Source organism: Cyanistes caeruleus, chromosome 20 (assembly GCF_971803275.1).
Source record: "Cyanistes caeruleus chromosome 20, bCyaCae1.hap1.1, whole genome shotgun sequence".
NCBI classification, from domain to species: domain Eukaryota; kingdom Metazoa; phylum Chordata; class Aves; order Passeriformes; family Paridae; genus Cyanistes; species Cyanistes caeruleus.
In genome coordinates, this window is record NC_141720.1 from 7,966,464 (window position 1) to 7,989,874 (window position 23,411).

The window sequence follows — 23,411 nt, forward strand, 5'->3', positions numbered from 1 at the left end:
ATTCACCCCCAAGTTTCTGCCCTGCAATAAAATGAAGTTAAGGAAGAAACTAAGTTACCACTTATCTTGCAGAGCAGTAGGGACAGAGGCTCCACCAGCATCTGCCTTCAAGGCCTAAAAGGCACAGCAGAGCCTTTTAAAACCACATGCCCTGCCAGAGACACCCAGATAAGCCTCAGGAAAGTGCTTCCCATTTCTCTTCCCCAGCAGCTGGGAGCAGTGTTCATGTGCAGGCACACATTTGTAATAAGCAGCCTCCCGCTAAAATTTCCTCTGCAAAAGTGACCAAAATCTAGTCCCCAAAAAGTTTCCAAGAAAAACAAAGAGAAAGAAAGAAGAAGCCCAAGTCTGGGTAAAATCGAGCAGGTTTCTCCCCAGCTCTAGCTCCCCCAGAACAGCAATATTAACTCTGCTGCCTCTTCTTTCCCTGGAGTTCTCTACAATACAACATAACCAAGAAACACCTGCTGCCCTCCCTAATGAACCAACACTCATTAAAGCAGACAACCCGCTAGCTGCTGCGCTAATTACTGCAGAGCATGCAAGGAGAATTGATGAAAAGCTACTGTATCCCATACGCTTCAAGCATTCTCGGGCTTTTTCAGCCCTCTAGTCCAGCCACTGCATCACCTCCACTTCAGGCTGCTAGAGGAGAGATCAAACACGATGGTGAACGGCATCAACAACGCTGTAAGGCCTTAAAGTCACTCATTTAGTCTTCTTCGGGTTTAGTCTTTTCCAGTTTTGATCCAAGTGCAGAGAACGGGCATTGCCATGAACCCCAAACAGCATGGAGCTATTTTGTTTTTTCCCAGCCCTGTGTGAATTCCTGTAGTGCCCAGTTCTGAAGCTGAGACTCCGAGTGTCTGCAGTGCGACCGGGAGCCTCCCACGCCACTGCCCAGCCCCGAGGAGCTCCGAGCATCCCCCTGCTCAGCCGAGGAGCCGCTCGCTCCTGGCCAGTGCCGAGGATTCCACCGGAGCTCCGGAGCTGCCCAGGAGGGAGCGCCGCGTCCTGGCCGGCTCCTCCCGGGGCACTCGGGCTGGATCCCACCCGAGCAACAGCTCCGGCTGCCCGGGGATGAGCGCTCCGTCCTGCCGCCCTCGCTGCGCCCCGGGGCTCGGGCAGGGACCGGGCTGTGCCCCTCAGGACCGGGCTGCGCCCCTCAGGACCGGGCTGTGCCCCACTGCGCCCCTCAGGACCGGGCTGTGCCCCTCAGGACCGGGCTGTGCCCCACTGCGCCCCTCAGGACTGGGCTGTGCCCCTCAGGACCGGGCTGTGCCCCACTGCGCCCCTCAGGACTGGGCTGTGCCCCTCAGGACCGCGCTGTGCCCCTCAGGACCGCGCTGTGCCCCACTGTGCCCCTCAGGACCGGGCTGCGCCCCTCAGGACCGGGCTGCGCCCCTCAGGACCGCGCTGTGCCCCTCAGGACCGCGCTGTGCCCCTCAGGACCGGGCTGTGCCCCTCAGGACCGCGCTGTGCCCCTCAGGACCGCGCTGCGCCCCTCAGGACCGCGCTGCGCCCCTCAGGACCGCGCTGCGCCCCTCAGGACCGGGCTGTGCCACTCAGGACCGGGCTGCGCCCCTCGGGCTCGCTGCAGCCCCGGGCCCGGGCTGTGCCCCTCCGGGCTCCCCCCGGCCCCGCTCACCTGCAGTGGAAGCGTCGTGCGGCGGAGCCGGGGCTGTCCCCGCCGGGCGGGCTCGCCATGGGCGGTGGGGAGCGGGCAGCGGAGTATGGCAGCGCCGGGAAGTGATGCACCGAGCAAAGAAACTCGCGGGCAGGCCCCTCCTCCGGCTGATGTCACCCGGCCTGCCTCCTTCCCTCCCGCCGCGGGACGGGGAGCACAGCCCCGGCTCGGCATCCCCCGGCTAGCACAGCCCCCTGTCCCCCGGGGACATCATCATCATCCCCCCGGGACATCATCATCATCCCCACCAGGGACATCATCATCATCATCCCCACCAGGGACATCATCATCATCATCCTCACCAGGGACATCATCATCATCATCATCCCCCCGGGGACATCATCATCATCCTCACCGGGGACATCATCATCATCCCCACCGGGGACATCATCATCATCCCCCTGGCAGTGCCTCACCGCTCACCTGCGGCCACCACACCTGCACGTTTCGCCGAGGGAGAGTGGAGTAGCATCGCTGATTTGTGCCCAGGTGGAGCTGTTGAAAGCCATAGTGAGTCTCGGGTTTGGCTTGGCCAAAACCTTTTTGTCTTCGAAAGTGTCTGCACCTGGAGGCAGCAGGAGGAGCAGCTGGCACCAGGCAGGACCTGGCAGGGCTGCACTGGCTGTGCTGGGTCAGCAGAGCTGTGCTACAGACACAGAGCAAAGTCTGGCTGCTCTCTTTGGTGGTGAGGAATCCCCCAGGAAAAGGGATTTTCCCTCCAGCCCACAGCAGCTTCTTTCAGTCAATTATGTCCTGTTGAAACTTGGGGCTTTAAATGTTTATTTCCACACAGACACCTAGAGAAGGATGAAGGTCAACTTCAAACACTGCATCCAGCTCCCTCTGTTCTCCAAGGCTTGAGATGCTCCTGGAAAAGTTTGGGAGTTGGCCACTCAGCAGAAACCTGGCCGAAAGTTAGGGCCACTTACCCAGCAACAACAAATTAAATGTAATTATCATCACAGACCCACCCCCAAAGAAGCACGGCTGTAAACTGTGCCTTTCCCTGGGTTCCAGCAGCCTGCTCTGCACACACAGAACCCTGTGATCAGTGGGAATCCAGAGCCATGCCTATTTACTGCCTGTTTCACCCTGGGGACCTGCTCAAAACCCCTCTCAGGAGCAAACCTAGCTCCTGCTCAGGAAAGAACATCATCAATAACACCCCACTAGCAAACCACAAAAGCCTCTTTCCCAAGAGCTAATTGATTGGGCATTCAAATTCGAAACAAAAACCCATAAACAAACCTGTGTCTGTGTCTCAGCTTAGGAATAGTCTCAATTCTGTAGATAAACCACAGCAGAGAACCATCCTGCTGAGAGCTGTCTGCTCACCCACAGAGCTGTGGTGCTGTCCTGGGTGTTTTATTATCCCCAAAAAAGCAATCCCCCTGCACCCCTGAATAACCAGCCACAGAACCCCGAATGGAAGGAGCACTGGAAGGACCAGGCTGGGACATTGTGCCTCACACCAGCCAGTTTTTACCTAGGTTTGTGATTTCACTGACAGCACCAAACATCCTGGTGCAAAGCAGCTTTTCACAAGCCATGGAAACATGGGACTGCTCAGCCCCAAGAGATTCTGGCACTTCAGTGAGGGTGTTTGTCCGTGCCTCCCCCCTCTTCCAGACAAGGAGATGAGTGCTGAAGATGAAACCCAGCCTGTGCTGCTGCAGCCCAGCCTCAGCACCAGGCACTGAGGATGCCCAGCTGAGCTGGGCCCCAGCGCTGGGCTGGCATTCAGAGTGTGGGAAGACACAGGAATTGCCCTTCAGAGAAACAATGCTGGAAGGGAGAGCAGGGGAAAGGAGGGAGGAGGCCAGCTTCCACTCTGGGCTGCAGCCAGATCTATGGTGTTCCACAGAGCTCTGGGCCAGGGGGTCACCCCCACGGTAATGGCACAGGAATCACTCAGTCAGATTCAGGGCCTGGGCTGTGCAGGAGGTCAGACTGAGATGAGCATAATGGTCCCCTCTGGCCTTCAAACTCATGAATTTGCAATGGATAATTTATCATCTGACAAACCCAGCTTCTCTTTCTTCTTGTACAAGTGGCAAATAGGTCACAATAGATTTGAATTCATTAGATGAAATAATTTGATTACTTTGCTGTGGGTTGGGTTTGGTTAACCCTACATGTTCATGCCAAGAAGCTCCCTGCAAGGACCTGGACCTCAGCCACAATTCAGATCCATTGCTCAGCTGCAATGAAACAGGAAAATTGTGAGAGTACAGAGAGGAAGAAACCCCAGTACTTCAGAAATGCCACTAATTCCTCTGATGAACTGTGTGCACATTGTGTCATGTGTTGGGAAGGACCTGGAGCAATTAAAGAGGCTCCAGACCAATGTGACAATTGTGTCCTAGGAGAGAAAGGTATGAGAATTGATTTGTTCGGTGCAGATAAGATCAAGAAGTGGAGCTGGAATCATTAGACGTTTAAAGGGCTGCTGCAGAACAGAAAAAAGGAGGATCCTGAAGAACAGGGCAGGGAACGACACAGCCAGGCCAGAACCCATCAAAGGCAATGCAGGGTTCATTTTCCTGTGACCTTATGCACCCCTGCACCTCCAACATCTTTTGTGTCTGCAATCTTAAAGCTCAAAATCTTCTTCCTCCCAATTTCTGAGTGTCTCAAACAGGCAGAATCACAGCTCTAAGCAACAGGATTGCAGGATCCTTAAGACTTCTTGGGCAATTTTTAACATTTCTTATATAAATTGATTCCCAAAGCTATCACAACACAAGATGAAAGAGCTCCAAGTATTGCCATATTTCCTTCCACTTGGAAGAGACAGCCTTGAGAGCAGGAAGGTACAGAAAGCTCAAGGGAACACAGCGAGACAGAAGTCAACAGTAAATTTTGCCAATTATTTAAGAATTGCCAGGACCTAGGAACATCCCTCTGCTGCCTCCATGTCTTCATCATCCAGACACACCAGAGCCAGGCACTCCCTCCAAAACACAAAGATTCATCTTAATTAGCGCGGCAGCTCTCCTGCAGCTCATGGAATGGATTGCTGGGGGCCTCTGCTGGGGTTTGTGTGCAAAAAGAGCTCTGCAATTCAGGCTCCAAAGCTGACAGACCCCAGCTGAAACCACTACAGAACTGGCACTGTAATTGTCTTCTCTTTCTAGCAACAGCTGTGATTAATCACCAGACTTTGCACTGGCTTTTTTTTGGTTTTTTTTTCCCCCGAGCTGGCAGGTTCCAAAAGCACCTTGCTATTGTCCTGCATTCCATTTCCTAAATCCCTCTAAACACAGCCTGCAAGGAAGTTCTGGGTTTAAACCAGCCTAGAGAACAACCACACAGCAAAAGTGAAGAAACTTTGTCCTGACTTGTATCAGTTTCACATGTGAATTTACAGGGAGATCAACTTACCTTGGAGGAAGTTTGCACTTTTTAAAAAACAAAATACCCCAGTGATGTGGCTCCCCCTGTGTGCAGGAGATGAGAGATCAAGGTGGGTATTTTTCAGCTGGGTCCAGCTCCTCCCCAGACACACAGAGCAGAAGGGAGGGGATGATGTGCAGCCTTGGCCAGGGCCGCTTTCCTGTGGAACATCACTTTGATGCTGCCTCATGCCAGTTTGTAAAGTGGAGATAACAAAATAACTTTTCCCCATCCCTCCTGGGGAAGGAACAATGGAGATCTCTAATCTGTCACTGAGCTGCGAGCTCAGGAGTTTGAATGAACCTGACAGCGGTGGGAAGATGGGTAAGAGAGGAGTTGGCTTTGCGAAAGAAAAAGGGAATGATAAAAATGCCCCTGGAGGTTCTGAGGGCTGGTGTGCAAATCGGGGCCACACACGACCTGTCTGGACCAGGAACATTTGCCTTGGCTTTGGGGTTTTCAGAAAGCATAATTACATGAGTTGGAACAACATCCTCCTGGGAACAGCCCAGAGCCACGCAGGAAAGTGGGGAGGGAGCAGGGATGGGTTTCAGCAGGAGTGCTTAGCTATTCCTTTAGTTAAAACAACAAATTAAGAACAAGGTTCAATGTCTGTGCTTGGGGAACAGAACCCTCCATGCTGCTGAAAGATTGAACAGGTCTAAATAAAACTGCTGTGCCACACAGCTGCTTTTTCAGAACCTGGAAAGAAATTACAGTTTTCAAGGGCTTCTACAACCCTTCCTTCCACTTAGTCTGGTCCTAAGGCAACAAAACTCCTCTGATCAGAGGGAAGGACTCAGTGAGAAACCATTATTTTATCTCCGAAGTAGAAGCACAAAAGGTTATTACAATCTGCAGATAACTTGTAATAGAGACTCACAGCCGGGAATATTATTCATACCTGAAATAAAGAGGATCATCTGAGAGTGAAGAGTTGTTTTGCTGACTGTGATTGTCTCTTTTAGAAACCTCTTGGAGCACAGACATCCAGGAAAAGCTCTGAATAACGAGCTCCTCTGAATAATTCAGCTGTGTGCAGGCGCTCCTGAGCCAGCCACAACTGCTGAGCACAGAGGGGCTCAGGAAAGCTGGGCTGCCCAGTTTGGGGGTGGGTGAGATTCCAGCTGCACGTGAGCCCATCCCAGAACCTGGGCAGGAACACAGCCAGTGGGATCTTACCTCTCCTTCCCCACCCTCCTGCCCACCCCTCTCTGCTGGTGCAGCATTGAAAACACAAATCAAGACCTCAATGATTCTCACGAGTTCCATCCCCTCGTGTTTGGGTGCACCTGAGGATCTGGCCTTTGCTTTGTGCATATTTATACATCCTGTGTCTCTGATGTCCCTGAATTTCCTTTTCATTAATGCTCCTCTGGGCGTCAGAGGAGGCAAACAAAGTGACAGAGCTCATCTGCTTCCTTCAGCCTTCAAGCTTGACTAAAAATGCTTCATTAAATAAATAGCAAGAGGCCCTTACAATGCCCTTGCTGGCAGCCTCGTGGAGAGTTTGATGAAATGGAACCCTGTGGGCTGGCACTGGCCTGCTGAGGAGAGGGGGATGTTTTAGGCAAGGCCAGAAGGGACAGTCCCGATGCCTTTGTGCTAATGCCACGTATGCCTCCTATGCACAGCCTGCTCCTCTTCCACTGAAATCCTGCTCTTTCCCTTGGAGCAGAATGACTCCACAGAATGCCTGGGAAGGCTTTTGAACTCAGAGAGTTTCCAGCACAGGAGCTGATGTTGTGGCAGAGTTCCACCCTCCTCTGCACCCCGGTGTCCCCTCTCTGGGCGCAGTTTCCTGAGGGGCCCTGGAGCCGCTCACCCTGTGATGTCTGCAGCAAACTGGACACGCTCAAGGAACATTTCTGCTTCTTTCTCATCCCTTGGTAAATTCCCATCCCTTCTCACTGCCTGGGAGCTGCTCTTCTGTTCCTGCAGCTGAATTCAACAGCCTGGTGGTGCCTGTTCCAAGAGAGCTTCAAGCAAGACCTCAGCAGGGTGGTGAGAGGCTTTCCTGGGGCTCACCAGAAATATGCTGAATTTTTCTGGCCCTGCAAGCCTTGATGGCAGTACCAGGGAACTTTTCTTGGAGGTACCTTATCAAAGCTCTATTGCTCAGACAAATATCCCAGAGCTCAGTCATGATCAGCTTCTATTTACAATGTTGGCAGTGGGTTTGTTTAACCAACTTCAATTTCCGAGAGTCAACAGACAAAACCCCAATTTCTTCTGCTGGAAGCCTGGGAAAACCTCATGTTGGCATTGACTGAAATAAAGAGTAATCTTGTGTTAAGAACTGAAAGTCCAGAGGGGGAAATAGACATTTTCACCTTTGAAAGGGGTTTTATTTCCTTTTAAGTTCTAACCGTTGGTACTGACATTAATTACAAGCATGTTTGGGTTTGTTTTTAAACAGACTGTCAATATTTGCAGTGTAATTGCATTATTTAGTCAAGCTACTGCAAGTGCTTTCCAAACACTCGGGGTGGAACTTGTTTTTATGTAACTCCCAACAATTGTGTGAATCAGAGGCAGGAGAGCAGAAGTTGCTGCTGACTCTGTCACCGAGCACAAGGTGACCGAGGCTCCTGCAGCAGAGCCCCTCCAGTCCCCAAAGCAGCAGTGGTGACAGGAAACACATTTCTGGTTATCACCAAAACTTCATCAAACCACAGGCTCAGGTCTGAAGCCACCAAGCTCCTAACCAGCAATGGAAGGCAGTGCAGAAATGCCACCATTTACAGCTCAGCTCTGCTCAGTTCACACACATTTTTTCTATGTTTTTTGCACTTGAGGGTAAGACTGTTCTAAGCATTGTAGTTGAATACTGGGACAATAGTTTAGCAACATTAAGCAGAATTTTATAAAAGTAATAATTGTCATTTTAGGACTGGTAAGTGGCAGACACCATTAATTTTTGAGCAAACAACAGAACACAAAGTTTCAAAGGCCAAAAAAAAAATCCTTCCCTGTGAGAGTGGGCAGGCCCTGGCACAGGGTGCCCAGAGCAGCTGGGGCTGCCCCTGGATCCCTGGAAATGTCCATGGCCAGGCTGAGCAGGGCTTGGAGTAACCTGAGATAGTGGGAGGTGTCCCTGGATGAGCTTTAAGGTCCCTTCCAACCCAAACCCATCTGTGATTCTGTGATTTTATCAAATAACTTAGAATAAAAGTCAGTGGGATTACCCAAGTACCTCATTAATCCAATACTGGTGTAGTGCTAATATGGGATGCAGTCAAAAGGGCTGAGGAATGTCAATCCCTTGCTCCAGAAAACTGTTCATCAAAGAAGCAATCTTTCAAATCATTTCAGTTAATAAAGATAATTCTGCTGACATAATATATTTAGACTTCTGCAAAGCAATTGACTTAATCTTGCATGACATTCTGTTAAAAATAGTACCCAAAAAAAAAAAAGGGGGAAAAAAAAATCAATGTAGCTTATTTTAAATGGATGGAAAAAATAGTAACATGCATCAAAAAGTAATTATCTGATGAAGGAATCTCTAGTGTGTCCAAAAGGATTTACTCTTGGTACAGTGTTATCCAAAACTTTTATCAATCCAACATTTTATCAAAGCACTAGCACACCCAAGACTGTAAATATCACCTACAGGAGTGATACAAAATTTGCAGGTGAATTGGTTCTGTTTGCTTAAGTGACATTTTAGAGTTTGACTTAATCTTAGGTGAGGGTTAACTTTATAGACAAGAAAACTTTCTGGGAATAGAAAGTGTTTTAATCCAGGAGAAAGTGGCACACCCAGAATTTGCAGCAAGGCAAAGTCAGCCTGGAAATAAGAGGTGATTTTTAAATGCAGGTAATTAAACAGTGGCATAATTAACTTTTTAGGAGCAGGGTGCAGCCTGCAGTAGCTGGTGTGTGGAAGAATGGTGATAAAAATGCTGCAGTTCAAACACAAGTTCTGGGCTGATGCAGCGTTCTGGTGTATCAGTGATACACCAGATCTTTAATTAGACAATCTGCCCTGTTAGCTGTGAAAACACTCTTCTCATTTCACCCATTGATCAGGGTTATTAGCGATGTTTGATATTTTCCCCAGTGTTTGGCTGACACCAGGAGATGTTTGTGGTGCATCGATCCCAGGGCTGATTCTCACCCGCACGGCCCGGGGGGAATGAACGGCAGCGTTTGCTCCAGGTGGCCACTGCCATCAAACATTTGTGTCCTTTGCTGTTCGCAGCCCCAGGGGAAAGGAGAGTCCTGGTTTTCTCCTGGAAGGGGAGGTTTGGGACTGGCAAAGCAGCATCAGTGTCTGCATGGCCATCCCTTCTCTTTTCCTTGGGAAAGCAGAAGCAGGGAAGGCAGTGGGGTCCCTCCCTCCTCCTGCTGCTGCTTTTGACTTTCACTCCACAGCCAAGGGAATTTGTCACAGAAACCAAAAAGGGCCGAGTGGGAACCCCTCCAGCCCGGCCTGAGACAGGACAGGACAGCAGAACAGCAGGACAGCAGGACAGCAGGACAGGACAGCAGGACAGGACAGAAGGACAGGACAGAAGGACAGGACAGCACATTTCCCTCTCCTGGATCTTGTTCTCTACAAACCCAACACCTTCCTACCAGAAAAATTAACCAAGCCCACATTTTCCTACCAAATTCTTGCATAGAGCTGGCACTCCTTGCCCCCTAAATAACCATCATTAATATCATATTAATATTAATATCAATAACCAGGTGCCCAGGTTCTGCTGTTTCTCCAACACCTTTGCTCCTCGAGGTCAGCTTCCCTGCTTCCATAAACTGGGAGAGCTCTGCTTGCTGCACCACTTCACACCAGCAGGGAATCGAGCCTTCAACATATGCAGGGTTTATTTTCCATTGGAGATGGGCAGGCACTGGTATCTATTTTCCTGTGCACTTAGCTCCATATAGATTAATTTTGTCAATAATAAGGCAATATTTTTGTTGGTTTGCATGATTATCTGAAGAGACAGAGAGAAAAAAAAATAAAAAAATAAGGCCAGACAAACAAATTCCAGTCAGTCATAAATGATCTTGGCTTGAATGACTTTGCTGCCTGGCATCCCAGGGGATAGCAAGAATGAAACTCCAGCAAATCTGAGGGCAACCTGACTTGACGGAGCGTAACAAGGCAGGAGATGTCCTGTAGTGTTGGTTTAGCCTGCTGCTTCTCCACTGACACTCTTTTGGATTGGCATTTAGTGGTGAAACAAACATAATCCAGGGGAATCAGGTGAATTCATGAGCAGAGGGTCAGTGAGCCCAGGGACTGTTCTTAGCAAGTGGGATTTCTAAAGCTCCTCTGCTCTCATAACCTCTGCTCCCTGTGCTGGTGTCCCAGCTGGGACTGGGCCGAGCTGGTGCCAGCGCTGAGATTAATGGCCTGCAAATTGCTGAGTAGATATAAAGAGCTGAAAGGTGGAAGGAGGGATTTCGAAGGCTGAAGGCCCAAGGAGAGAGCTCCAGAGAGGAATAAATACAGCAGGGAAGTGGAACTCTGGCTGACAGATCTGCTGTGTGGGCAGGACTCAAAACTGTCAGCAACAGAGGTAGGACAGGAGGACCCAATTCCCAGATTTTGGTTGGACTGTTTGGATTTTGAATGTATCATTCTTGTTGAAGGAACAGGCTAAATCTTGCCATTCTTGGTAGTTGTTTGATTCCTTATTGAAAGGTTGAAGCAGAACAAAGTATCATGTGAAGAAGAGGCTGAGGAACACAAGCACAATGAAACACCCTCACAGATGAGATTTTGCCACCAAGGACTCTGCATTTTCCAGCTCAAAAGGAATTTTCCCGTTTATTTTTAGTGACACAAATATACCCAGGTGTGCAGCAACCTGCATATTTCAATCCTGTCACACTAAGCCACGGTAAATCAGGAGATTTTGAGGTTTACAGGATAGGATGAAAAGGAAAATCAGTTAAACTTAGAGGAGCTAAAGCCCACCCTGGCCCCATGCTGGTTCCACATAAGTCAGATTTAACCACTGCCCTTAGCTGGAGTGGGATCACGCAGATGTGTGGTGTGTGATCCAGGAAATGATGGACTCAGACACTCAGGACCTGGTAATAAATGGTGAGGAAGGCAGCAGTGCAAAAATAATGTTGTTGCTGTCTCACAGCACTCCATAGATCACTGTGCTTGAGTGTCAATAAATGGGGGCATCTGAATGCAGTAAATCATTCCCCATTTATCTGATCCCTTGTTACAGATCAGGGCTTGAGGCTCACAGCAAATTTTGTCTCACTTTTAGGTGTAACAGGCTGGTTTGGGAGCTTTACCAGATGGACTCTTCCCCAGCTCTAAACAAAAAAACAAATTGGGAGCATCCCTGAGCTGTGGGGTCTCCAATCTGTGGGTTACTCAAGTAGGGAATGGACTCTGCTTCTCGTCCTTCTGAGGCTGTTGGACACAGGCATTGTGCCTGCTGCTCTGATTTGGGGCACAGGGAACACGGGGCTGCTCCTGCCCTCACCAAGATCCACCAGAATCTTTGCATCAGCTCCTGAGGGTTTTAGGTCAGGCTTTAAGACACCTCATCACTTTGTACTGTAATTCTCACCACCCACATACCCTTCCTTTCTCACTTTGCAGTGCAGGGAGACAAGGTGGAAGGAAATGTGCCATTTTACCTGTAGATTGGTGATTTAAATTGCCCACTCCCAGCCTGGCACTATAAATCCTCTCCTGCAGCTGGAGAGCCCCGTTTACTACAGTGGGTTTCCATGGCAATCCTGTGCTCTCTCACATTCCACTGCACCGTGCAGGCAGCCCCCCCCTTTTCACTTCAGATTCCATTCACACATTCTCCTATTGATAGGAGAAAAACCCAAATGGGCCATGGATAGCTATTTCCTATCTTAACACACTTTCCCCCAATAACTGGATGATGGATCTGTATTTTAGCACATCAAGAGAACACTTGCCCTTTGCCAGACACCACTTGGCAGGCAGCATAAAATCCAGATATTCTGAAGGTCTAGTTCTATCCTGACACACATTACTCCTGTTATTTTAGGACATCAGTAGGAAAATACAAGCTTGATATTCCCTTGTTTCTGGCTGCCAGCCAAGCGTGTCTCTGTTGCAGCAAATCCTTCCCTGAGCTTGGGCAGCCTCGTGGCAGCCTCCCACCTGCATCCGAGCTGTTCCCAGCACTCAGTGCAGCTCAGTCACTGAGGGGATGGGAAAAGGATCTGCTGCTTCCCAGCAACGTGGGAAGGAATTGGGAATTTCATCTGTTAGGACTGAAAACAAAAAAGGGGAAATGTGGTACCAGCAAAAATCAGACTCCTCCCCCATCTCTGGGTGTTTCACATGGACAGTGATATCTCACAATGTTACCTGTGGAGGGAGAAATTTGTGTCTTATCTCAAGAATTGTGGCATGGAACCATGAATGGGGCAGCCCATTTGTCTCAGTCTTATTATGCAGCTGATTTGAGAGATGATAAATGCTGCTAAGAATGACTTCAAAGCATAGTGGTCCCCCAAGCTCCTTGAGGATTCAAATCAAATCCCAATTTATTAAGTGGCTTTATCTTTGTCCCTTTTAACTTCAGGGAATGTTTTGTCACAAATTCCAGGGGCTGCAGGATTGGGGCCTTGGCTGTCAGACTTCAGAGCAGTGCACTTGGATTTTTTATCAGCTGCCTCTTCCCTCCATATGCTCACTACAAAATTCACGTCACACCCAGCTTGCAATGGAAGTCTAGATTTGGGCTTCGATTATTTGCTATCTGAGAATTGCTGTGAAAATGGTTTACCATAAAAATTGCTTAGTCAGGCACTGTAAAAAATCAACAAAGAAATACCATTTTCTTTCCTTTTAGCTGGATGTGTTTCTCAGAAGTGAGGGAGCTCACAACACTCCCACAAAGCCAGGCACAGGGAGCAAACCAGCAAGAGAATAAAGGAGTGTGTCTGCCAGAGCTGTGGGTTGTTTGTAAGATTCTTGGAGCATGTCTGAAGGGTGCAAAAATTTCAAAACACCAAGACTTGGGAGGAATTTCTGGTTTTGGTTCACATACATCTGCACTTCCTGAATTTTGCTAGACCTTGTGGGTTACTGGGTGAAATATTTCCTAAACAGAGACAGTGCACAGCAGCAGAAACTGAAGCCTCTGGGAGGCGAGTCCATACCAAACAAACCTTCAGACTCCAAACAGCCTCGTATGGAGTTGAATAAATACCAAACCCGCTCGTCTTTGCCTGCAAAAACACCAGAAATCCTCACTGGAGCTCCAAGTGCCACAGTGTGGCAGAGTTGGGCACTTCTTGTCCCACCCAAAATCGTGTGTGCAAGGGGGAAGTGCTGGCTGGGAAAAAGAAAACTCAAACCCAAACAATGTGTTCCTTGTGGGATAAACCCATGTGGGGGTCAGCTGTACCTCCCTTGGCAGATTCTTAGATGAGAAACTCTACAATATCCTTGCCAGAAAAAGCCTAAAATGCTTTCGTAGAACCTCCTCTGAACAGGCCATGGCCCGTTGTCTGATTTGCTAAAATGAGTAGGTGGTAGTTGGAGTATCTCAGTAGGGGAAATTTGGTGTTTTGGGGGCTGGTGCCTCAAAAATGCCACAGGAGTGAAAACCCAGGGCCTCTTCCTGCCTTGGTTCAGTGAGACAGGAGCTGTGGAGTCAGCAGGACTGAACTGTACACGGCTGGCTCATTTTGCTCATACAGATCTAAAATACAAATCCTAATGGATTTGCTCCTCTTTGCCTCAGCTCACTCGCCTCTCTGACTCGAGAGTTTCACACTCTGCAGAAGTGGGATTTGGCCCAGTGATAAGTTTCACTTCATCTCTCAGCAGATTTGTGGTCTAACACTCCAAGATGTGCAGCAGAGCACAGTGGCAATCTGTCACTCTCCTGGCTCTTGTCAGCTCCAACAGCTTGCTGAGAAAATACAGAGCCAAAATAGACGCCAGTCCAACCTGAGGCACCGCAGAAGCGTTGCCTGCCGAGAGCTCTGCCTGTCACAGCACACACATCCCTGCTCCACTTGGCTCTCCCAACATCTCAGGGACCAGCCCTGGGATTTCCTGGTGGCTGTCACAGCTTCCCATCTTCCCAAATCTCCCCTAAGCGTTGCCATCCCACTGCTGAGGCTGCACATTGTGTTCTCTCCCCTCTCTGAGGTTCCAGCCCTGAGCCCTGAGACTGCAATTAGGGCTCTTATCACTCGTGCACCCGGAATAGCTGTGGCTCCCCTCTTGGACAGGCTCTGCATTCCCAGCACTGAAACCTCTAATCAGGCCAGAACGTTGGCTTGGAACAGCTTGAAACAGGAACTTTGCGACTCCACTCAGGAATTCCTTGTTTGGTTAGGCTTGAAAAGCTGAAATTCTGGGGCTATCTGAGCACAGGCTCTGAGCAGGGACATTTATTAGATTTGTTTCTTCAAGAGAACTTCTCAGAGACCACAGGGATCCGTGGGATGGAAGGATGTGGTGCCAGTGTCTCACCCCCCTCACCAAGTGGTTTCCAGTAATACCCAACACTCACAAGCCTGACATTGCTGCTAGAAGCAAATCTGTAGAGTTACAAAGAATGAACAAATAATTGAAGATATAAACCAGAAAAAGAAGTCAGATTCAATATAAACCAAAGTGCTGGTGGAACAGCACACAGTTGGCTCTGCTCTGCAGTGAGGTGGGAGGGTACAGAGCCTCTTCTTGGGGTACTTGCTGAAATTCAACCCACAACAGCAGTAAGTGGTGTATGGCTTTGCAGAGGTAATTTTGAGGGGCTGGAAAAAATTCACTGTCAGGCCTCTGTCCAGGACATCACAGCCCCCTGAAGTCCATCAGATGCTCCATAAGAGGAGTGAAAACGAAAAGTAAAGTGAATTGTTGCTGTTGTGAGAGTTTTGCTGCTGCTTCTTCCCAGTTCAGGCTTTGTCCGAGGTGGTTCCTGCCCCTTCCCTGGGCTGTCCCGGCAGAAGTTGGGGCCGGGAGCCTCCAAACAGGGAGTGCACAGCTCCAGTGTGCAGGCTCCGTTTGCCCTCTGCTGTTGGCTTATCAGACTGTTCCCTCCGGATAACCCAAAACCTGGAGAACCTGAATGGTCACAGCCCAGATTCCAAATACTTACACTTCAAAAATTGTGACGCTTAAAATAAGTGATACTCACAAAGGAGGAAAAGCGTCACTTGAGACTTTAGTATACATTTCTTTTATATTATCAAACTTTTGCTTATAATCATAAAGACCAGAAACTTCGGGGTTTTTTTAATTTCCCCCTAAATAGAACCCCAAAATTAAGCCCTCCCTACTCTCTTGAAAGCAGAGATTCAGGTGTGACTGAGAGCAGGACCAAACACTGGGTGAGCCCACAGGGGAAGGTGTGAGGAGAGATGCTCTGGAATGGGAAATGTTGCTCTATAATGAGGAAAGATGCCCTGGGATGAGGACTCCAGGAGATCTGGTCCCTCTCCCTGCTTTGGCCATCCCAGAAGTGCAGAGCTGTTCCCACCTGAGCCCCAGGCTGGTCACCCTGTCCTGTCCTCTGCAGCCACCCAGCCCTGCCAGTGGCCACCACCAGGATGCCAAACGCCCTGGAAAAGACACAAGGGCTTGTCGAGAAATCTGCTGGTGCCTTACTGTGTGTTTGCAAGCTGAGATCAGTGCTCAGGCTCCTCTTGTTGCTGTTTGTTTTCTCCTGTGCTCCCAACAGCCCCTCCCTGTGCTGTGGCCGCTGTCGCCCTGCAGGGAGGGGCACAAACAAAGGTGTGGCGATGGCTGAGCTCTGGAGGGGTCAGTGGGATCCCTCTGGTCCTCACATTCCTCCCGGGACTCCTGGGCAGGGCAGACCTGGGACGTGGCTCTCCTGATTTCCCAGCTGGTGGCTGCTCTCACACCTTTCTTTTGGAAGTGCCTTTGGGATCAGCTGCTCTTGAAAGACTGCAGATCATCTCCAAAGGGCTTTGGCACAGCTCCTAAGGGGAGGTTTTGTTCCATGCTTGGCTGAGGCTTCAAAAGGTAAGTGTTGAACTGGCGGGAACAGGGGGATGGATGGATGGATGGATGGATGGATGGATGGATGGATGGATGGATGATGGATGGATGGATGGATGATGGATGGATGGATGGATGGATGATGGATGGATGAATGGATGGATGGATGGATGGATGGATGGATGGATGATGGATGGATGGATGATGGATGGATGGATGATGGATGGATGATGGATGGATGGATGATGGATGATGGATGGATGGATGGATGGATGGATGATGAATGGATGGATGGATGGATGGATGGATGGATGGATGGATGGAGGATGGATGATGGATGGATGGATGATGGATGGATGATGGATGGATGGATGATGGATGATGGATGGATGGATGGATGGATGGATGGATGGATGGAGTTGATTTTCCCAGCTCTCTGACCATTCCTGAGCTTCCAGGCAGCTCCGCAAAGTGCACTGACCCCCAGCAGGACATTTACCAGCTCAGTCTCTCTTAAGACTCCTTCACAAGGCTGAGAAAATTAATAATAGCAGGTAACATTTGCAAACACCACAAAAATGTAAATGCTGAGGCTCTTTATGGGCAGTCAGCAATAACAGATGAGAAAATGTATATTTATATCAGCATATAAACGCCCTGGGCTGTTGTCAGAGGGCAGCAGTGACCTGTCCCTTTGCATGGCTGTTTCAGACATGGAGACCAAGGAAGCAGAGCTGCAGCAGAGCTGAAAGATGGAGAACAGCTTTGCCTCTGGAGAGCTGGATCCTCTCACTGGTATGTGGATAATGAAATTCCACTTTCAGTGGCACAGTCATAGCAGACACTTGGGTAACTTTATTTTAAACCCAGGATTTATTACTTGTGGAAAGACTTTAGTGCTTAGTTTAATCTGGATTGTGTGACTTCAGGAACAATGGAGCAAATATTTTGAAGTTTGGAGAGCGCTGGGCAGTTTTGTAATTGTTCATAACCCTAACAGCAACACCAACCCCCCATTTCATGCTGCTTTCCAAAGAAACCTGCTCTGTGAACCTCCTCAGCCTGAGAGCATCACAGCTCACTTTCTGTCCAGTGGATTCAATGAGTTCACAGCAGGAGCTTCTCTGTATCTGATGTGTCCCTTATTTTTTTTTCCATAAAAAGACATGAGCCATTCTTTCACAATTAATACTGTGTGTTTTGGGGTGTTTTTTAAGCAACTACTGCAAATAGGACTGAACTGTGAAATTCAGCTCAGACTTTTTTAAATGTGTGCTAATATCAGCAAGGATTTTGCTGAACAAGCACTGACACAGCCCAGAGAACTGATGGAACTCAGCACACACTGAGGTACAAAAGCAGCCCAGACAGAATTTTTCAGGAGCAGTTCTGTGTTTCAGCCAGCAGCTCATGATCTGCTCTGGCTTGGGCATGAGGGGAAACTGTCAGTAGTGAGGAGATGCTAAAATATCTTTCATCTCTTGGTTCCACAGCTGTGGTCTTGTCTTGGAAGAGTCTCCAGGAAGCCAAAGCAGTGGTATGTGCAGTTCAGGGAGCACTTGCTGTCACACACCTTTATCTCTTTCTGTCAGCTGCCTGTGCATCACCTCCGGGCAGAATTCCATGGAAATATTGTAATTGAAAGCAATGTAAACCTTCCACTTGGTTGGTTTTTAACCAGTGCACATCACCTCTTTACTTGCTAAATAACACAGAGAGGATAAGGGGAAAAGCAAGGAATTTTACCCAATTTCACACCACTCACAAAGTTAATGACAAGAACAGACAAAGCTTTGCCTTGCTCATGTTTGAAGCCCTGAGCAGAACAACAGCCGAGACATTCTCTGGATTCTCCCTGTCTTATCATCCTCTTAGTAGGGAACATGATGGAGTTGTGAGCACAGCAGCTGCCATCATAACTCACATTCCTTGGATAAATGCAGAATATTATCCAAATCCACAGTGTGTTGCTTGCACAGCAAAGGCCTGACAGCAGCATCCCACTGAAGCTGCTCTTGGCTGGGGACACCTCCAGCTTAAGCTGGTTTTAAAAACATCAGTAAAAATTTCAGGCACACACACATGCAAAGTGTGAATAAAGGAGAGAGGTGATTTCACCTCTTATCTTCCCTGTCAACTGCATTCTTTCCAACTGTAGGAAATACCACATGGAACATGCTCAGACAAGCCAGTATTTACACAGTAACTAGGAGCTGCAAAATTAATCAGAGAAGCAGTGGATGCCAACAAAAAGCTACTCCAGAAAAAACCCAAAACATATGTCTCCCTTCAAAAGAAAAATCTGCTTTTTCACAGCTACAAAGGATTGAAAACAAATTTTATCATCAAACGTGGAGCTGTGCCAAATCACAGGCAGCCAGAAGAAAGCTTTGGCACGAAAAGAGCTTTGGTGAGTTCTGAGTTACTGGGAAACCGCTGAGATGGGACTGCTTTGGTGCTGGAGGGAAGGGAAGGTGACAGGAGATAGTGAAAAACCCTCTTTAGTAAGGAAAATGTGTATTTTCATCAGCCTTCTGTCTGTTCCCAGCAAAATATCACAATGCACAGGAAGTCACACCTTGCTGGGGAGAGCTGAAGCAAAAGCTACAGCATCAACACCCACCAGCTCCAGCACAGTAAAAGCTCCCTGTGCTTCTCCTCTGAGGGTTTCTTCCCTAGAGATCAACTAAAGTGATGGAAATGCAACATTTTGTTTGCTAACTTTGGCAGGAAATACATAATGTGTTTAAAATTGTTTCTAAAAGATGAAGTGGGAGAAGAAAAAAGCAGGAAATTGAACCCAATTCCAGACTGTTCTTAAAAACTAGTAACAAGAACAGATTTCACTTGTTATTTTTATGTCTGTTAAATATTTGTTTCTGAGGTGGTTTATTGGCTGGGAACAGTTTCAGCTGCCAACCTTTAATATTTATTTAATATCTTTGGGCCAGGTTTTTGGGGGGGATGGTTCCCTGTCAAAGTTTCTCTTTGAATTTAATGGTTAAGGAGTATTTTTGACATTTTGACATTGACATAGTTTTGATGTGCTGTAGATGGCAAGAGGAACAAAGATGAAACAACTTTGAGTGAGAAAAAGAGCAATGAGATTGCTCCAGCCCACAGGTAAATAATAACCTGAGTGTACAGCACCTGGGGGTGGGCTGATAGAGGCACATGTAAAGGGATTTAAAATTCTGGGATGCAGGACTTGAGAAAACGTTTAGCACCTTACTGTTTATTGGGAAAAAAAGGAGCAAAAGAGTCACCAAGCAATTTCTCTCTCAGCTGTGACCAACAAGGCAGTGGAGGAAGGCAGTGCCTGATATCAGTTCTCTGCCCATGCTCATAATTTCTCATATCAGATCACAATTTGCACTGTACTTCCCTAATATTATCTTCATTTGCCAGGCTGCTGGTGACTGGCAAAATGCTGATTCTGTGGAGATGCTGAGGTCACCATCAGAACATGCACAAACTCAGCAGTCACCCATGTCACTGTATCGACCAATTCAATCATTTTTAATCCTACATACTGACCTTTGTTTCTCTTTTTCTGAAGAGAGGGAAGCTCTGCTGTTCTCTCCCCTGCTCTCTCACAGACCTGTTTTCCTGAGAGCCCTGTTGTGATCCCTGGCCCATCCAGAATGTCCCCTCTGCCCCCCAGGGCAGCCTCAGGATGCTGCAGCCCTGCCAGCAATTGGGCTATGGATGGAAAAGGCTCAGCTGGGACATGGGTGCCTGCAAAAAGCCTGGACAGCCCAAGAAGGGACAATTTCATGGAGCTGGGAGATTCAAGAGGATTCCCAGCCCAGAAGGAAAAATCTCCCTGCTCCCTGCATCGCCCACCTTGCTTCCCTGCAAGGAGCAGCTCCTCTGTCCTGTTTGGCAGCAACACCCCCGTGCCCACGGCTCTCCTGCTTCCCACATCCCACCTTTCGGCAGCCAGCAAGGCCAGAGATCAGAAGCTGCAAGAGCTGTGGAGAAAATCACCCCAAAATAAGTTAGAGCAACTCAAGAAGAGGATCCAGGAGCAGAAGAGAAAGCAGCAAGCAGCATCCCGGGAGCAGGAGCACCTGATTTTTGCTGAAGACTCCCTGCCAAAGAGAGCCCTGAAAAGAAAGGTTTGCAGAGTGGTCTCTGCTCCTGCTCCAGCTCACAGAGGTCAGTGGTGGTCTGGAATCTATGGAGAAAGGCTGGAACTGGGTATTCCCTAGCAGTGCTTTGGCACAGCTGAATAATTTACCACAGATTCCACCCTTCCCTGTGGTGTCAGGGGGGCATCACCCATGTTCTTGTGATAAATCCATTTATTTCTGCAGGTCCAAACCTCCCTGTGCTGTCCATCCCTCCCTGCTCACTGAGTTCACTTCCCCACAGGATTTACTCCCCAGCACACACAAACTCATAAATTTCCTCAAAATAGTAAAGAATTTGCTGCAAATTTATTCTTTTCTCCCCTTTCCTCACACATCCTTCCTTTTGCCACATACAAAACATGGAATAGGAGCTGTCAGCACAGCAGTGAGGAAAGGCACCACAGGTATTCAAAGCAGGAATTGTGTAGTTCAGAGGCCTTACAGGGGATTTAACAGTTCATTCAGTGGAACTGAAAGCAAATATTATTAGACCTTCTTATCCTGCTTTGCTGCTAAATTTGGGGCTGAAGAACCATCCATCCTCAGCTGTCACTTCAGTTTAGTGTGGTTGAAGGTCTGGATTGCTGGGAGCAAGGCGTGGAGCCGGGAGCTGCCCGGGGCCAGCCCGGCAGCCTCAGCCAAAGGATTACCGAGGGAATACAGGACCAGAGGAGCCGAGCTGAAAAGCTGCACCTAATAAATCTCATTGCTGTAATAGCATTAGTGTTAATTCGCTGGGCGCTGGCATCCCTGGCACACCCCACCAGCTTCCAGGGGCGTTTCCCTTGGATTTGCTCCTCTCCAACCTTTTGCAGGGATGTTGTGGTGCTGCCCTCAGGTCTGTGGCAGCCACGTGTCCCTTTCCAGCTGCATCAGGGAGCCCCTTCTGTCACCAGAGCCTGGTGTTACCCCTCTTAAAGCCAGAGCCACAATCCAGGCTGAGCCTCCCTGGGACATTCCCAAGGGAAGGATTGTTTAGTTTGTTTTTAGCCCAGATCGTTTTATGTAATTGAGGGAACTTCCAGACAAACTGCTCAACTTGTGGGACAGACAGACTCTGAGGCTGGGGATTAACAGCTCCAGTTCAGCTGCATCTTGTTCACTTTGTCTTACTGTATTACTGAAAGAAGTGTGTCACAGCTGCTGTGCCAAGCATTCCCTCTGTCAGACACCTGCAGCCCAGCCTTGGGAGCCCAGGGCTGCTTTCCACACATGCAGGAGCTCAGCTGCTCAATACCAACATCTGCACAGCTCCTTGCAGCCTCATGGCTCTCAAACATTTGTTTTTCTGGGTTTTAGTGCTCTGAACCCAACTCTGTTCTCTCCTTGCCTGACAAAGAGCACAGAATACCAGGCAGAGAAGGATTGTCCCATCTCTGGACAATGAAGGGATTATAAAAAAGCCCCAAAGATCCCAGGTTAGCAATGACATATCATAATTGAGAACTTCCCCGAGTATTCAATGTTAGCTGTGCATGGAAAGGCTGGCCTGGACTCCAGAGACACCAAGGGAAGGTGTCCCACTGCACCCACGGGCTGCAGCAGCCAGGGCTGGGCTGTTTATTGTGATGTATGGATAGACAGGGTCATGGATCAGCCTCAGGGACAGATCCAGGCCATTGCTTCCCTTCCTGGGACATCTATACAACAAAAATAAAACAAAGGATTCCTGCATCTTTGGTGACCAGTTTCAATAAAGAGACTCCTGCTTTTGCATTCCAAGGGAATGGGCCTGGGATTGAATTGTTGGGTTCAGTGAGTTTGATTTTGGCTGCACTAATTCTTTTCTCTGTTTTATTTTCACCTCCTGATTAAAGACCAAAGAGAGAGAAGCTCAGCAAGGAGAATTCAAACAGAACACCAGAAGCAGCTTTCATCCAAGTCCTGTGTTCTGGAGAGAGCAGTGGCAGGGAAAGGTAAGGCTGAAAACCATGACAAATTCCAAGGACTGATGGACAGAACTGCAGTTGAGTTCCAGATCTACCAGGATTAAAAATCATCAGAAATGAAAAATAAATCATACATTCTCAGTGGAAAGATCTGTCTGCCACCAATTCAGTTCTGTTTCCCTGATGAATTAAGGGTGCCACCAAAGGCAGGGATTTCCTGGCCTGCCAAGCAGGGTCTGAATCCAGGCAGTGAAAAGTCAGATGAATTATCCAAGTGTCAATTGCTGGGTCTCAGTTTTATTTGACAGGTATTTCTAAGGGCAGGTTTGAATTCCTGGTGTCATTTTACCCATTTAATGCTATAGCTTTGCATAGAAATGGTTGCATTCAGATGTTGTGGGGAAGAAGTGGAAGTGCTGTGGGTTGTATTTCACACCAGCCAAGTTCCCATGTAACTTGTGTGAAGCAGAAATAAAAAAATCCAAGCTCTCTAATTCAGATGAAATTATCAGCACAGCGTGCTGCAGTCCCTAAGTATGATTTAAAACACATGAAATATGTGATAATTTCCTTCTCCCTCCTTTTATTTTTTTTGTTGGTTTTTTTTGTTTGTTTTTTGTTTTTTGTTTTAATGGATTGTTTGAAAAATGGCTTGCTCTTCCTCTGAGAGTGGGTCATAATAAGACCATGCCACGTGAAGCATTCATCATTGTAACTGCCAGTGTCATGGTGTCTTTATTGGCTATTAGTTTCTGTCACTGAAAGAGCCAAGGCAGGGCTACAAAGAGATGAATGAGGGGCAGGGGTCAGAGCCAGAGCACTCAGGAATTTGATGAATTATAAATTTGCTGTAGTTAACAAAAAATTAAGTCACCACGGCTATAAAATATTCATCTGTTCATAGGTAGGGAAAAAAACCCAGGAGAATATTTAAATCAAAAGAGTTTCTTCTACCAACTGTTCTCATCAGGAATGCAGGCTGCTCTTGAATTTTAGCATCATAGTTGCTGTAGTTAATGAACATGATGCAGATAAAAAAGAAGATTTAATTGAAATAACATGGTGAAGCAAAATTGTTAGATCCACATATTAATTGTCTGGTGCATTCAGAGGAGCTAAGACAGGGTACAAAATAAATGCATTTTTAGTAGTACTAAACACAAAACAAAGTGACACAGCAAGCTGTTTCCTTAAAGACATGAATGGATCCCTCCTGAGCCCAGCAGAATCTGGCAATTCCCTCTGTGCTCCTGCTGTGCTCACCAGACACAGATCTGGTGATAATTCCTTCCAAAGGAAGTCCATGGGATTATAGGAAGTGACTTCAGCCCCACAGGGAGTGTGGCTCTTCCTTG

General features: G+C 48.1%; 2 protein-coding genes and 1 long non-coding RNA gene across 6 annotated transcripts in view; 2 read left to right on the forward strand and 1 right to left on the reverse strand.

The window, feature by feature from the left end:
- Positions 1 to 6,007, reverse strand: part of GPSM1 (G protein signaling modulator 1) — a 68,426-nt gene extending 62,419 nt beyond the window's left edge. The window contains exons 1-2 of one of the 4 annotated variants that reach the window (XM_086858613.1): positions 1,358 to 1,487; positions 631 to 1,226 (exon numbers count right to left, since the gene is read on the reverse strand). In XM_086858613.1, coding sequence (XP_086714739.1) covers positions 631 to 680 — 50 coding nt within the window. In that variant the 5' untranslated portion in view covers positions 681 to 1,226; positions 1,358 to 1,487. Of the gene's footprint in view, positions 1 to 58; positions 456 to 630; positions 1,227 to 1,357; positions 1,488 to 1,648; positions 1,938 to 2,110 lie in introns of those variants that run through there. The other 3 variants (XM_086858611.1, XM_086858612.1, XM_086858614.1) reach the window with 3 other exon arrangements.
- Positions 961 to 6,017, forward strand: LOC147649730 (uncharacterized). Its single transcript, XR_015278291.1, has 2 exons — positions 961 to 1,328; positions 1,470 to 6,017. It is a non-coding gene; the product is annotated as an uncharacterized LOC147649730 (long non-coding RNA).
- A 12,391-nt stretch (positions 6,018 to 18,408) lies between these two features.
- The window catches only part of CCDC187 (coiled-coil domain containing 187), a 32,511-nt gene continuing 27,508 nt past the window's right edge, over positions 18,409 to 23,411 (forward strand). The window contains exons 1-4 of the mRNA XM_086858618.1: positions 18,409 to 18,441; positions 19,085 to 19,154; positions 19,591 to 20,192; positions 21,985 to 22,083. Coding sequence (XP_086714744.1) covers positions 19,676 to 20,192; positions 21,985 to 22,083 — 616 coding nt within the window. The 5' untranslated portion in view covers positions 18,409 to 18,441; positions 19,085 to 19,154; positions 19,591 to 19,675. The remainder of the gene's footprint in view (positions 18,442 to 19,084; positions 19,155 to 19,590; positions 20,193 to 21,984; positions 22,084 to 23,411) is intronic.